Source organism: Nuphar pumila, chromosome 4 (genome assembly GCF_984573655.1).
Source record: "Nuphar pumila chromosome 4, dmNupPumi1.hap1.1, whole genome shotgun sequence".
Lineage (NCBI taxonomy): Eukaryota > Viridiplantae > Streptophyta > Magnoliopsida > Nymphaeales > Nymphaeaceae > Nuphar > Nuphar pumila.
The window spans coordinates 120529782-120546383 of record NC_143252.1 but is presented as its reverse complement, the minus strand read 5'-3'; the positions used below and the strand labels follow the sequence as shown (position 1 = coordinate 120546383).

At 38.5% G+C, this 16602-nt stretch overlaps 1 protein-coding gene across 1 annotated transcript; it reads right to left on the bottom strand.

Annotated features, from left to right (window-relative positions):
- Window positions 1-2466: 2466 nt before the first annotated feature.
- LOC149840831 (B3 domain-containing transcription factor ABI3-like) lies at window positions 2467-5260 on the bottom strand. The gene is made up of 6 exons (XM_090005141.1): window positions 3779-5260; window positions 3299-3379; window positions 3091-3191; window positions 2926-2972; window positions 2717-2793; window positions 2467-2598 (listed from the first exon to the last, which is right to left on the bottom strand). The coding sequence occupies exons 1-6, from the start codon at window positions 5258-5260 to the stop codon at window positions 2467-2469; spliced, it is 1920 nt and encodes a 639-aa protein (XP_089861267.1).
- Window positions 5261-16602: the final 11342 nt, after the last annotated feature.

Below are 16602 nucleotides of genomic sequence, written 5' to 3'. Positions count from 1 at the left end.
GAGATTTTTATTGCAGCAGGCCTAGGGTGATCTTCAAATCAGGTGGAAGGATATTACAGTTCCTAGGCAAGTCCTCATTGTGAATCACCTACACTTGAAAGGAAAAAAATATAAATTTCAATGATGAGTTCGGGTGTTGACGACCTTGAAGCTCATATGGTAGGAATGAAACCAACGAATTTTTAGAAACAATTTCTGCTGTGTAGACTATGTTCTTCAACAACTGAGATGAGAGTTTACTTGCAGGGCACGCAGAAAGTGGCCAGACCATTCTATACTCTGGATTGGTAAAAGCAAGATTTGTTTTTAGTCCTACAGTTCTCTGGTTACTGTTATTTTATGTTTCTTGCCTTCTTTGTTCTCTGTTCTCCCCCGTAATTTTGTTCTTTGTTTTCCACCGACTGTCGAATAAAGTGTGATATTTCAACACACCCACGTAAATGTATTGTAACGGTTTAGCATTCAATGATTATATGTTTCTTTTAAAAAAAACGAGAGGAGATGGACACTCATAAAGTCATAATCATCTTCGTTAGCAATGTGAGCGTGGATCCGATGTACATCTCGATATTTGGATTAAATACGGTGTGCAGTGAGGATTGAATATAACCATTCGCTAGTTATACCCATCAGATGTGGTTCTACCCATTCTTTCCAAATGATTGACCCGGTCTAACCCTTGCATACTCAGCCCATCACTTGTTTTAAGCAGCTGATTCTAATCTCAGTACAACTAGGACAATCTAAAAAATGGTGTAAGATCTAGAAATGATGGTTATTTTCAGCATGATGAAAGGCATGAGGAGCAAGAAATAATACTATTTTGATATCAATCCTCAACGCAATACAAAGTGATCAAGTTTTTGCTGCCTTAGCGACCTGGCTTGAAGCTGACCTATTGTGGATTGGTCATCAAGAGACTGAGACCTTACTACAAGCACCATTGACAATTGGATTCTGGGTAAGGATGACAGTGGACAGACGGAAGCCGGGATCCGTCCCAACCTGCCACATTTGGGACGGGGTGGAGGACATGAACCAAAGAATAGACTGGAGATAGAGGTAAAAATAAAAACCCGTGCAGGGATGTACTTTCCTCTGCTTCACCTCAACCCCCACCCACTCAATCCCTATCCCTGGTTTTTGTTAGTAAAATAACTAAAATACCCTTCATTATTTAATAAAATTATATATAACTCATATATATTCCTAATACTAAATTTCTTAAATTTCTAACCCTAAAGCCTAAAAAGACCCTTTGGACTTATTAAGTTCGCCTTCCTCTTATTTTGGTCACTGTGGTCGACCCTTTCGGCCTCCTCTCAATGCTCCTTGTGTCTCTCCATGTGATAATGGTCTCTCTTTCTCCTAATTAACGCAACAGTAAGAGATGAAAACAGTAAATTTGGTGAGATTTAATAATTAGGTCAGGTTGTAGGCGGGGCCAAGGATGGAGACGATAAATTTGAGATGGGGTGGGGGTGGAGGGAGCACTTGCCCCGATCCAGTGCCAACCCTAATTCTGGGCCATTATCTCTCGTTGTCTGACTGAGACCCTACCAAGTTTTTACACTTGTTAATTTTTTATAAATTCCTCCTTTCCTCTCACATTGTTAATGTTTCACATTCTGTTAAACTCATCATTCATCGAGATTTGCGTATGAGCAAAGCTATAATGAAGACGGTATAGCTTCTTATTCATTTAGGAATTTCGCATTGGCTTCGCTGGCCATGGGAGATGCTCACTTCTCCCATCTCTACAATGACTTTCCCATATCACCCAAAGCAAGTTACTTAAATTTACAAACACATCAAAAAAACCACATAAAAATGCATCATGAAGCAAACTTAAATTTTCTCTCCTTTTCCCTTTTCTCCCTTCTTTTGTCTTAAAAGCAAATTGAGGCTTCCTCCCACTGTGATATTCAGAAACAGAATTTTGTTCCCCATGAAAACTTCTTCAGTCGCCTTTACGTGATGCACAAAGTAATGTATGACACTATGAATATTACTCAAAAAAGAAAAAGACAAGGCAATACATATATTTGAGATTATAAAATGCAAAGAAGAAAGAGAAGTATCTTGATTTTTTAAAAAAGAGTCTAAACACCGCCCCACAAATAGTACTACTCCACCTTTTCCCATGCACCAATTACTATCGAAATAGGAGTATTATCATATCAAAATGAGAAAAGAAAACCTAAAAAAAAAAGCCACCAGCACTCATGACACAGTTTCTTCATGTACACAACAAATCGGTTAGAGAGCATCTCAACCGATCTACTGCATCCGTATATCCCACATCCTTCCCCTCTTATATAGTTCCAACAACAAAACCAAAGAAAGAAGAGAGGTCAAAGAGAAACCCCAGAAGGAAACGCGAAAAGAATCCGTCCTTCTACACCCCAAGTGAAGTGACCATAGCTAGAGAGAGAGAGAAACACCCCAAAACATTCAAAGCCTGGCCTATATGAAGTACTCCGTGTGTGAAGAGGACGACATGTCTAATCGGGTGGACTTGAGAGGCCTGTGCGGCTTTTGGCCCTTGCTCTGCGCCTTGTTCCCACCTTGGGGTGGCACCTTCACCCCTCTTATCAACTGTTCAGGCAACCAACATCAGCCATTTATCCCATTTCACACACACACACACATCCTGTCAGCATGCATACAAAATCAAATGCTACCATATTTGCATGCATGAGAGAGAGAGAGTTACATATTTGCCGCATTTAACATCCGAATAAATGATAATGAAGTCTCCCTCCTGCAACCCGTTTGATCTCACGAAATCCCCTGAACCACCAAAAAGCAATATATAACAGTAAACAAATCCACACAACTAAAGCAATCAATGACCAAGAATCTGATAAGCATCAGAAGCGTAACGACACGCGTAATGCATGCATGCAATGTGTCACGTCATACCTGTGTTCTCCAAGAGATACATCCTACTTTTGTTGTTGGGCCAAAACCTGCATCATCACCACATTAAAGCTTCAATATAACCAATAATTATTGCAGTCAACAACTTAAACTAAGATTAGGAAAAGCTAGGCTGGTCCATGATGCATCATGCGTGATGTTCGTCACCTGTAACGCATGTTCCATACACGTGAAGTGCTAACATCTTCCATGGCAATGTTGATTCCATCCCTAGCTTTGAGTTCAGGAAGATGTGTCTCGGCCTCCTTCTGGTCATAGATCGTATCAAATTTTTTCTACTACTGTTTTGCCAAAAATATAAGATGCATATGCACAAGAAAGGGGAAGACAGGGAAAGACCTACTTTAGGGAGTACAATCCTTCCAAGGTTCCCCACGTCACTTTGCTTCAACACCTTCTGAAGAATAAACCTCAGGTTCTTCTCTGTCTTCCAACCCTGCCCACCATGATGTTTTGCAGTACTTGTTAGTAACACGGTATTTGTGAATTATTTTCTTGGGAATCTATAATTTGATTCTTCCGAATTGATGAACACAATATGCTAAAGATCTTAGGTCATTTCTTTACCACCATGGTGTCTTTTTTTTTTTTTGAGGAAACCTTGGCATCCATTGGTTTAGGACAAATATCAATCTAGATTAATTATAGTCGCAGAAATGACACCAGTCAAAGGTGGGAAATCATAGGTTGGTGCTTTTGTAAGAAGATTTGTCATTTATTAATATTTCCTTTCACTAGATTTATCATATAATAGCCAAAATGCCTATCATGATCTTTCAAACCAAGTCCATCCCTTAGGTAGGGAAAAATAAAATTGAAATGAAGGGGATCTCACCTGACGCCTTTCCACAGGAATCCCTCTGTGAAACGCTGGACCTTCAGGAGCGGTATTTACCGGAGAAGAAGACCAACCCATCCAATTGTTTTGGTTACTTCCGTTGCAATTGTTGCCTGCATTCTCCACCACAACCAGTGCCTTTTCAGTAGGATTGCTGTGCCTATGGTGAAACAAGAAGCGCCTCTGGCGAGCCATTCGCTTCTTCCTCGCTTCCTTAGTCGCCGATTTCGACATGCAATCTGTCTGCACCATGTGACTGCAGCTATTGCTGTTGTTAGATCCAGGAGGGTAACTCATCATCATGGGATCAGAATAGAATTGATGGGGTTGAGGCCATGGTGCAGGTTCAGCACGATTATCACAAGGGGGTGGAGTAGAAGAAGACAGTGGAAATGGTTGGAGATTTTCATTAGGCATCCCATACCCCATCTCCATGCTTGGATACCCAAAAACTGAAGGGAAGGAGGCCATGTAAGGATAAAAAACAGGTGATGGGTAGTAGGGAGGAGGCACAAACCATGGGTTGTTGTTATTTGGAAGAGCGAAGCCTTGCTGCTGTTGCTGATGATAATAATAAGAGAAGTTAAGCATGTCATCACAAGAAGGGAAGGATGGTTCGTGATTCTTTTGAAGATGGTGATTCTGCACCCAAGTGAGAATGAGTTTCAACAGCTGCAGCATCCCATCCTTGCCTCCCCCCAAGCGCCTTGCAGCACTCTCTATGGTGGACTTCTTCAGCTTGATGCTCCTCAAATCCTCTGGAGAAATGGACTCCTTGTTTGATTTCAACCATTCAAAGAACACTTGGGCTAACTCCTGAGATGAGCTACTGTTCTCTTGACACTCTTGGGTACCCTCAGGAATTGTTGGTGGGCTATCAACAAAGAAATTCTCCTCTTCTTGAGGGTTTGTAGTGTTGGTATCAGATTGGAAAATGGAAGGGTTCCAAATATCAACACCGTCCAATATGTCCATCTCTCCAAATCCATCAAGAGCATCCATTTCTTCTTCCTGCTGCTGCACCACCATGGATGAAGAACATGAGGCGGAGGCATTCTTGGAGGGCGGCGATTGCTGCAGCGAATTCGCCGCCATCGAATCAATAGCTTGGGCGTTGGATTTAGCAGCATCGGCCTCTTCTTTCTCTCCTTTAACAGCCCATGAAGAAGATGAACAGGAGGAGCAGCAAGCAGATGAGGACGATGAGGAAGTCGATGATGTTGAGGGTGATTGTGATGGTGGCTCCATAGAGGCAAAGTCGGGAAGAGAAGGGAGGACGTCGTAGAATATGCTCGAGGCATCAACACCGAGCAATTGATCTGTGTCTAGACAATCACAATCCACCCATTCACTCACCATATCCTCATGTGGTGGGGTTACAGTACTCTTGACATCCTCTTTGTGATCCATCTCCACTTGAGTGCTGTTATCAGCATCATCACTGTGATCTCCTCCTCCTTCCTTGTGTGGATCGGTCATAATTTTTGTTATGGCCGGTCCAAACGGATGCTGACTCGCTCCAACTAGTAAAAACCCTGATATCACGCTACCCTCAACAAAAAATTTCTTTCTTCTCTTCTCTCTTTTTCTATTTTCCTCCCCCTAGTCCTTCCCTGAAAACACTAACCCTCCAAATCCAAATCTCCCTCTTGTCCTTCCTCCTCTGGTAAGTTGATAACCTATAGACTTTTAAGGAAAAATACGAAGGAAAAAAATGCTCTCTTCTCACTCTAGCCTATATATGATTATGCACCCCAAAACAAGCAAAATTGAAGACACCAACAAGACCCCTTACTCTCACAATCTACAGAATATATTTCTTCAAATATCCAACCTATGAAAGCACAAAAACAAGAAAGAACAACTCCGTTTATCCGCCTTACTACTCACCAAATAAGACTCCTCAAAGAACCAAAAACCTTGAACTACTTTTGTTACTCTTCCTCCTTTGGACATGAAACAAGAAAAGAAGATCAACTAAGTTTCTTTTCTTGTTTCTCCTATTAGGATGAAACTTAAGACACTTTTAGTTCTTGAAGCGTTTTTCCTAAGATGATGGAACCCTCAAGCAACAAGACCCATAAATTTTAAGTTTCAGAAAAAATATATTATTATACGCTCCTTCCTCTCTCTTATATATAGCCCAAGTACGGATGTACAGAAGACGGCTTTCTAGAAAATTCATAAGAAATAAAAAAAAACTACCTCTCTCTAAAAGATTATTTTCTCTCTGTTATGTAAAAAAAAAAACGAATACTCTACCATCTGTTACTCGGATTACAAAATATAATTCTAACAAATCACCTCTCTACATTTCTCCTTAATTTATGTTGTCATTTACGAGGACCAGCACCTTGAGGATAAGTTCAAGACTGAGCACACACCCTCTCTGTTTTGAATGGAGAGCCATGGGAAAGAGACGAGGGCGATATATGTAAGGCGTTGAATGGTGACACTACCTCTTTTTCTAACCTTCACCTCTTACTCTTCCTGTTTCTATCCCTTTTCTCTCCATCGTGACGCAGAAGACTTTGTCTTGATTTGTTTTTTTAACGGTGACATACACTTTAGTAAGTCATTATTTGTCCTTCCAACCACTCTTTTCTTTCTTTTTTTCCTCAGGTTCAATTATTTTCTATACAAGTTAATAATTTGCATCTTAATTCTTAAATAATCTAGTCTTAGTTAATAAATGTGTGAGATTGTTTCTTTCTTTATACTTTTTTTTGTGATAATCACCAACATGACTGACAGATGGCTAGCACTTGGCTCGGATCTAGTGCCTCGATCATGTCCTTTCTTTTCATGAAATGCGAGATAACCAATGGCTAATGAGTGACTTAAATAAGGTCATTTATCCCAAGTAGTAGCAATGTAGCTGTGGAGATGACCGACATGTCAGCTGTCTTGATATGCCACATGTCTTTAGCTTTCTAGGGCTCTAGGTGGCTTCTCTTCCCAAGGTAACAAAATCATAGCGCTGGCTGACTGTTAAAAGGCACCTTGGATGTGGCTCATGAATGAGATCCATTAAAACAGTGTATAGGCTCATTGTGAGCCGTTCATTTTAAACCCTTTCGATGGCGTTCTCCATCCATATATATATATATATATATATATATATATATATATATATATATATATATATATATATATATAAACTTATAAAAGTGCAACAAAAACGTGGTTGCAGTAATGGTTAAATTGATAACATCTTAACCCTAATGTTTCCTTAGCAGAGATGTTTCATGTGTATATATATTTGAATTTTCTCTTTTACACATCCAAATGATGCTTATAATCCTTTTGATGTGGAATGTCTACTGATTTGAAAAGTTCGCTTAAATAAGACTTATTATATGTTGAAAATGGGGTTCATGCAAAGACTCTAAAAAAATATGTAACCTGAAAATAATGTCTTTTGAGAGAATAAAAAAAATTGAGAGAATACCTGAAAATGATGTCGTATGCCTTATCATTTCTACCCGAAAGTACTTATGAAGCCTAAGGAAAAATTTTCTACTTAGAGTCTTACCTTTTGCCCGACAAAATAAGAATTGTCCCGTGTTTCTTGAACAAAACATTTTAATTTTCAGACTATTTTTCACTTAAAACAGTCAAATAGAGCCCTAAAAATTAGCTGCATTTTTAAGTTAAAAGTAAGGTAGGTCGTCGTGAGGCCCCACCCCGAGTTTTCCTTGCTTCGTATCTGCCGATACCGATACCCAAGTGAATCGTTATGTATCAGCCCAAAAATAATAAAAAATTATTACTTGACAATCATTAGCATGACAGGTGTTTAAACTAATTTTAAAATAATATTAAAATTTATTTTTTGGTATTTTTTTTACATTTATTAAAATATAGCCGATCGATTCAGGCTTGCAGCGTGTCAATTTTTTGCGGATACGATGCATAGATACACACGTATACTGGTAACATTATTTTTTCATTATAAAAAAAATTACATATAAATTGTCATTTTTAACCTTTTAATTAGAAAATGTGTCTTGTTTTGTTTATTTTAGTGCATAACATGGGCTGTCACGGGCCTATTTCCTTCAATGGGCCAGCGCGGCACGACAATCCCTCCTCACCGCTGCAAGCCTATTTGTCAGCGCGTTTGCCGATCGCGGAAGCTTGTAATTAGAGTGCAAGAGAGCAAGCGAGAATAGAGGGAGATAAATTGCAATCACAAGAAGCATTCACAACGAGGGTGAACAAAAGAAAGCTCAACGCATTTACTTCATTCACAATTTTGCCCGTAGGCGATTACAGTTCAAGTATACGGTCTGCCCCTTCAGGGTATTGATTCACCTGAACCGGGCAACTTACATCAGACTCAATAAAAGCAAAACAAACTCTAAGCGCAAGTACAATATAAGTCGCAAGGAAACATGCTCCCCCCTTCAAATCATGCGTCGTCCTCGATGCCATCTGTTTTGTGGTAAGCCCTGACTTCAGCTGGGTAGCGACTGCTCATTCAGAATGCAGGCTCCCACGTTGGTTCTGCTATTTCCTCCCACTGTATCAAGTATTTCTTCACTTCACCCAAGTAGTTGACCTTGTGGCGAAGGATCTGACAGAGGTGCTTTTCGGCCCATTGTGCTGCTGGAACCCTCTGCATGATAGGAGCGCACTGTGGCACACTGCATTCTGGGTCTCCATCATCTGGATGAAACTGCTTGAGGTTGTACACGTGGAACACCGGGTGCACCTTGAAGTCTAGGGGAAACTCCAGCTTGTATGCCAGCTTTCCCACCTTCTTTGTAATGGTGAAGGGTCATTCATACTTACTGAGCAGTCCGCGGTGCCGCCCGCGGAAGATGCCTGTACGACCAGGATATAGCTTCACCAACACTTGGTCCCCAACTTGGAACTCTGCGGGCCGACGATGCTTGTCCGCCTACTTCTTCATTCTCTTTGCCGCCTTATGTAAGAATGCCTTCGCCAACTCATTCTGCTCGTGCCAGTTGCGAACAAACTGATAGGCGAAAGATGACCTTCCCTTTTTTTTGTGTGGCAAGAGTGTGTGGGGTCAATAACTGCTGCCTCGTGGCTATCTCGAACAGGCTGTAGCCTGAAGACTCACTCTTCTGCAGATTATAACAAAATTATGCTGCATCAAGGAGCTTCATCTAATTTTTCTGATTGACACTAACAAAGTGCCTAAAGTACAACTCAAGTAGCCCATTGATGCGCTTTGTCAGCTCATTTGTCTGCGAATGAAAGCTTATTGAAAACAACAAATCAGAGCCAAGCAACCGAAATACTTCATGCCAAAACTTGCTCATGAAGTGAGCATTATGATCACTGACAATGCTCTTTGGTATGCCCCAGTGCTTCACCACATGCTTTACGAACAACTCTACAGTCTTTTCTATAGGGCACTCTTTCGAAGCTGGGATGAAGGCGGCATACTTTGAAAAATAATCCACCACAACTAGGATGGAACTGAGGCACTCTACCTTTGGCAGATTAACAATAAAGTCCATGAAGATGCTATCCCAAGGACATTCTGGAATTTGTAGAGGCTCAAGGAGACCCGCAACCTTTTGGTTTGTCCCCTTATCTTGTTGACAGATGAGGCATATTCGCACATACCCCTCCATGTCATCCCTCATCTGCGGCCAATAGTAACCGCGCTCAAGGAGTGCTAAGGTCCGCTCCTGACCAGGATGGCCGACCCATAGTGTATCATGGCACTCCTAAAGCAATTCTCGACGGAGGCTTCCCCACCGTGGCTCGAATATGCGTCCCTCTTTTGTCACGAGGAGGCCATCTTGTAGCCAAAATCGTCGAGTCTTTCCTGCTTGTGCTAGAGAAACAAGGTGTTGTGCTATCAGATCTTGCTGCATACCTTTGCGGATGCGGCTCAACAATGCGCCCTTCAAATGCACTTAAGAAGGCTCTACATACACAGTTGCCAATTCAGCCTTGCGGCTTAAGGCATCCACCACAACATTGGTCTTTCCAACCTTGTACTGTAACGCAAAGTCGAACTCAGCCAAAAACATCTGCCACCGAGCTTGTTTAGGCGTCAGCTTCTTTTGTGTCTGAAAATAGCTCGTGGCCACATTGTCCGTCTTGACGACAAACTCGGTACCCAGAAGATAGTATCGCCAAGTCCTGAGGCAATACACGATGGCTGTCATCTCACGTTCATGCATCGTGTAACGCCTCTCTGCATCCTTTTGCTTACGACTCTCATATGCAATCAGATGACCATCTTACATAATAACTCCGCCAATGGCAAAGTCTGAGGCATCCGTGTGGACTTCAAATGGTCCCAAATGACTAGGCAGTCGCAACAATGGCTCCCTCACTAAGGCTTTCTTTAAGTCATCAAAAGAATCTTGGCACGCTCTTGTCGAGAGTCATACCCGATTCTTCTTTAACAAATCGGTGAGAGGCACAACAATGAGGGAATAACCTTCGATGAAACGCTGATAGTAGTTTGCCAAACCAAGAAACGACCGCAATTCTGGCACTTTGTAAGGTGAAACCCATTCCTGGATGACTCTTATCTTTTGCCCATCTATGCGCAGCACACCACGCCCCACAATGTGGCCAAGGAAGCTGATCTTCTTCTTCCCGAAGAGACACTTCTCTCGTTTAACATAGATGTCATTCTACTTCAGCACCTGAAACATTGTTCTCAAGTGCCTGACATGTTCCTCCATGTTGCTGTTGTAGATCACGATGTCATCTAAGGTTCCCTTGTGACTTACATTGTACAGTTGCGCTTAGAGTCTGTTTTGCTTTTGTTGAGTCTGATGTAAGTTGTCTGGTTCAAGTGAATCAATACCCCGAAGGGGTAGCTCATATACTTGAATTGTAATCGTCTGCGGGCAAAATTGTGAATGAAGTAAATGCGTTAAGCTTTCTTTTGTTCACCTTCGTTGTGATTGCTTCTTATGATTGCAATTTCTCTCCCTCTATTCTCTCTTGATCTCTTGTACTCTGATTACAAGCTTCCGCAATCGACAAGCGAGCTAACAAGTAGGCTTGCGATAGTGAGGAGGGACCGTCGCGTCGCGCTAGCCCATCGAAGGAAATAGGCCTGTGACAAGTGGTACCAAATCTCGTTCTTGTGTTGGGGAAGGGACTCTGGAGTTGGTGTCGACAGACACGACGATAAACTGCAATTTGTGAGCAAGACATCATGGCGCCTTATCAAAACTTGCGCAACACTAAAAGCAAGACAGTTGTCGAAGCTGAGGAGATGGGTTCACCTCGGAGCCAAGAAGAGTTGGCTGTAACTGTTAACAAGTTGGTGGAAGATGTGACTTTGCATGAGGAAGCGATTTCACGTGCATGTGAATCATTTAGTGGACTGAATGATGTAGTGGCGAGCCTGTAAGAGCAGATAAACTTACTAATGGGGCAGATCACTTCGTTGATGACTACAGTGACCGACTTGCAGACTGAAGTAGGGGAGCTTCAGTTGAAGAATCGTACGTTATAGCGGACGGTAACCCTAAATGGTGGAAATGGTGAGAGGTCATCAAGGATTGATGTGCCAAGACCCGCGAAATTCAATAGTTCTTGTGATAGCAAGACGATTGAGAACTTCTTGTTCCAAGTAGAAGACTACTTGAATATCCAGAATGTGATCATTAAGGATCTGAGGATTAAGGTTGCAGCAACCTTACTTGATGGAGATGCTATCGCTTGGTGGTGGCGGAAGCACAACAACATGGAGAGGGATCAATGCCTGATAGACACCTTTGATGACTTCAAAATGAAGTTGCGCAATTATTTCATGTCAAGAAACGCATAGAGGCAAGCGTACCAGATGGTACGTGAATTTTCCAATACCAATTCTCAAGTGAATTGTTCTGAATTGACCAAAAAATAATTAAAAGATAATACATGTCCATCAGAACATAATACATGATAAAGCCATTAAAACAATATTAAAAATTTAATTGTAAGCTATTTTTTACATTTATTAAAAAATAGTCTATTCACGTCAGTATCATATCGATTTTATGGCGATATGATACGTATTGGCCGATTCAGACTCATAGACACCGATACTGACAACAATGCTTCGAATGACAAAAGATTGTTGAGGAATGGATACATCATTAAAAATGTTTTGCATTCAAAATCCGATCGAAAAAGCCGTAGAAAATAAGTTACAAAAATTTGACAATGCATCTGGGTTTAATTCATTTTTAATTGTGTAAATCAAGGTCAAAAGAATACACATAAATATGAGGCTTTAAAGATATAAGAACTACATGACTTAAACCGAATGTTCAATAAATTTAGATCTACATTAATCTTTTCAAAAGATATCGTTGTTATATATAAAATTTCTCTTAATAGTATATACATTATATATATTAAGCAAAATATAAAATTAACGTGACCTGGCCAAGTCACCAAGTTGACCCGGTCGAGTCATGAGCCACTCAGTGATGAGCCTAGTGACAAGTCACCGGGTTTTAAAACCATGGTCACAAATACAAGCAAACATCACCAAATCCAAAGGCTCATACATTCTTGAAAAATTACCGATTCTATATTTTTATATACGCTTTCACATTTTTTATTATATCTGTATATTTGTTAGACACTATATATCTCAATATTTTTCCATCAATTTTAGCAAGAAAACAATTTATTTTAATTTATCACGAGATTCTCTTACTAAGAAAATCCTGATACCGATATTTTTGACATTGGTTTGGTAGCTAGCTACTTTTATCTGGTATATCCATATGTAAACTGAATCCAAATCTGACCTCAACTATGACACAACTTAAACTCTTTTTATGTGCAAAATTTGCAGAAGGGTTTCCCACGATTAGCTTGAGCTTGAGTCATCATTATGAGTTGGAACATAATCTTGATCACTGTGTACCCGGCCAGATCAGTCTGGATCTTCGTAATGGACATGAACTAGGTCACAATTGGATCTGGATCAATGCATGTGTTCAAATACTCCTGACTGTGATCAAATCTTGCTCTACAAGGTCCAAGACTTTCTGATTCATCCTTTTGGCGAATTTTTGTATGAGTAAGTTGTTGGAACCTTGGACATGGCCTGGATACGGTCTATATCCGAACTTCTTACTGGCATCCAGATCAAGTTGTACTGCATATCCAACCAGGACATGGGTTCAGTCCCACTTGTACCTAACACATATATAAGATAATCGGGGCAACCGATTGACTAGACCAAAGGTGGCCAAATAAAATAAACTGAATCCAAAATTTTTAGATATTGGATTAAAATTATAGATATGATAGACTATAACAACGTGAATTTTTGTCGATTCTCGTCGATAAGTCATCGTAAAGAAATAACATTTGTTGACTAATAATGGTGACATTTATAGGTCATCGTTAAAAGTAACTTAACACCAGCAAAATTACTCGCTAGAACTAAGAACACTAATAGCGGCCAGGTAGCCTATAATGATGAGGTTATTTTAACAATGAGATACCCTATAACGATGAGATCTCTGGCTCGCTATTATAGGCTACCAATAGGTTATAATATTCTTGTGTCACTGTTATAGCCTATAATGGAGAGCATTAACTCACAGTTGTGGGTATAACGGAGAGAATTAACTCACTGTTATAACCAAACTATAGTGGTAAGACAGAGATCTCGCCTATAACAGTGAGACAAAAATGTCTTCGTTATAGGCTATAAACTTGCAAATTGAAAAACTAAAATTTAGTTTTTTTTTTTATATTCGAAAACTTACAACTAAAACATGCATTCAACAAAAAATTTAAATACACTTCAAATATACATCCTTAAACATTTAACCTCAAATATACACTTCAAACATATATCATTAAACATTCAACTTCGAACATACATTCTCAAATATTCAACCTCAAATATACACTTCAAACATACATCCTTTAACATTCAACTTCAATATACATTATCAAACATTCAGCTTTAAAAATACATCCTCAAACATTTAGTTCAAACATACATCCTCAAACATTCAACACACTTCAAACTATTGACATATACTTCAAACATACATTCAACAAAAACTTCAAGTATACTTTAAATGTACACTTTAAAAAACAAACATACACTTCAAAAATATAAATTCCCCTACATCCTTTCAAAGCCTGCAACAAATACACTTTAAGTACAAACTCACTACATCATCTCCAAGCCTACAACAAACACTGTAAATACAAACTCCTTACACTCCCTACATCCTCTCTAAGCCTACAACAAACATATACATATCTAATTTACTAAGCTTGGACGGTGTCAAGGACATTTGGAGTCTCATCTCTGGTGACACTTTTTGGGTATATTCACATAAATCAAACTTTAATTGTTATTCTCATTGACTGAACCCCACCTAACATGAAATTTGTCGAATACACGATTAAACTAGACCCTATCCAATTATTTGATATTGTATCTTCAAGTAAAAATGCACATTTTTTTAACTCTTTAAAGTATACATGCAAGACTCTCATTTCTCAACCCAACATAACCCGTATCCGGACCTGACTTCATATGATCTTATTCAGCTGCATTCTAATGGGTAGAATGTCTGATCCGTTGACAACCCTAATTAAATTGTTGGGGGAGGTCAGTAAATAGAAACTCAAAGTCTCAAATGTAAAACACATTGCAGGTACATTGTTGATCCAAAATATACCAAAATAACTGAGATCCATTTGTGTTGGATCCAACTCCATAGTCTAGGTCTAGATCCACATCCATCCCATGGTTCCAAGTTCCAAAAGATTGTAAAAAAGAATAGTTTGGTTCCTGAACTCTTTGGCTTCTGGGATAATAGGAATTTAGTTCATGTGTCACCCATTTATGTTGCTATGAAGATCACATGGACACCTCCAGAAGGACACGAAGATAAAAGTATCCATGTGACATTAGATATGTGTACTAGAAATTGTGAACGCTCCTACACTATCAGTTCTTATGTAAAATAATACATTGAAACACACATAATGCATCTAATAAGCAATGTGCCTAAGAAATATAATATATTTAGAGTAAAGTCTATGTGCCAGCTCACAAATTCTATGCCACTTCATTTTGTTACTTTCTACAGAAAGGTGGTGCCACATTTAAATTGTAAAAAATGACTGTACTATATGGCAAAAATAACACATTTTTAAAAATGCCCTATAATTTACCAAATTTGTTAAATAAACAATATCGTTGGTTCTCAATTTTTTCTGAACACTTTTATTCCTTGCAAATATCAATTTTTAATTTTCATGTGTCATGACACTTAAAATAATACACCCATGAAACTCGTCAACAAAATTGCTTCGAAGGCTATGATAATCCAAAAAAAATTTGTAAAATTTCAAACAATCTACTAAACTTGCCACGTGTTTCCTACGTTTGCCTGCAAAAATCATTAAAGTTGTGGAAGTCCAATAATTGCAAAATTATAGACAAATATCTTATTAAGTATTGCAAAATTCTGAAATATTTGGAAAAGTTTGATATTTTCATAATTTACGAAATTCTGAAAGAGTATCACACAATGTATTGTAAAATTTTGTCTCATATAAATGATGCTTCAATTTTCAACCTCTTTTTTTTTTTTTTGCATCTAGATCCCTATTTTTACAACCCTAGGGTTCTTGTGGTCCTCAATCATTTTGAGAATTTCTCACTGATATTTTAGCAACATTTCGATGACATTTAGATAAATATTTTGGTGGGCAACGACTTTGTAAAAATTCCTCATTGGCGACGGTTCATTGGTAGCAGTTCATCAATGGTGAAAGACCTTAAATTTTGGCTCCCTCCAGCGATTTTTTTGATGAATATTCTAAAAAAACCATTAGCAACGACTTCATCAGCGTCCCTCAACCAAATTTTTTTTGATAAGGTTACTGACGACTAGGTTTTTCGGTGAAAAGTTTGACACTATTGTTTTCTCGGTAAAACCTTTTTTTTTAAATTGGTTGTATGTATCAGTTATGTTTCTTGGCTAGCTTATTTTTGCATGTATATTATTCAGTTTAATCATGTTTTTTTTTTCAGTGTGTCGAACATTGCATATGAGTTTTCTGGATTGTTTTTATTTTTGCATGTACATTAATTGAACTTTGTTATGTTATGTATAAATTAATGAATGAGTGTGTGAGGTAATGAAGTTGTTTATAAATGATTTGTATATATCACAGGGAATGAAGTTGTTTGATTCTTGTTTTTTTAGAATAATGTATATAATAAGAAATGAAGTTGTTTGGTTCTTGTTTTTTGAGGAGAATGAGTTATGTTTACAACAAGGAATGAAGTTTGATTCTTGTTGCTTGAGTAGAATAATTTTTTTATATAATAGGTGATTGATTTGTTTATGTGTTGTGTATGTAATAAGTGATTAATTTATTTATGTGTTGTGTATATAATAGATGATTGATTTGTTTATGAGAATGAATTGTTTATAGAAAAGAGAATAAAGTTGTTTGATCATATTTTTTATTTGATATATGTTATTTATGTAACAAGTGATTGATTTGGTTATGAGAAATAATTATGTATAATGTGTATATAATAGGGAATGAACATGTGTTTGTAACTGAAGATTTTTTATATCATGAAGGAATCTTGTAAAGTACATACTAATTTTTATTTATTCTTTTTAAATCAGGAAGGAGTCACTACAAGGATGAGGGTCCAGACAAATTTTTTCTCTGCTATTGCTCTATTTCTTGCCACTATTGGACTATAACAATGAGAATTCTTGTTGATTCTTGTCGATAAGTCATCGTAAAGAAATGACCTTGTTGACCAATAATGGTGACACTTATAGGTCATCGTTAAAGGTGACCCAACA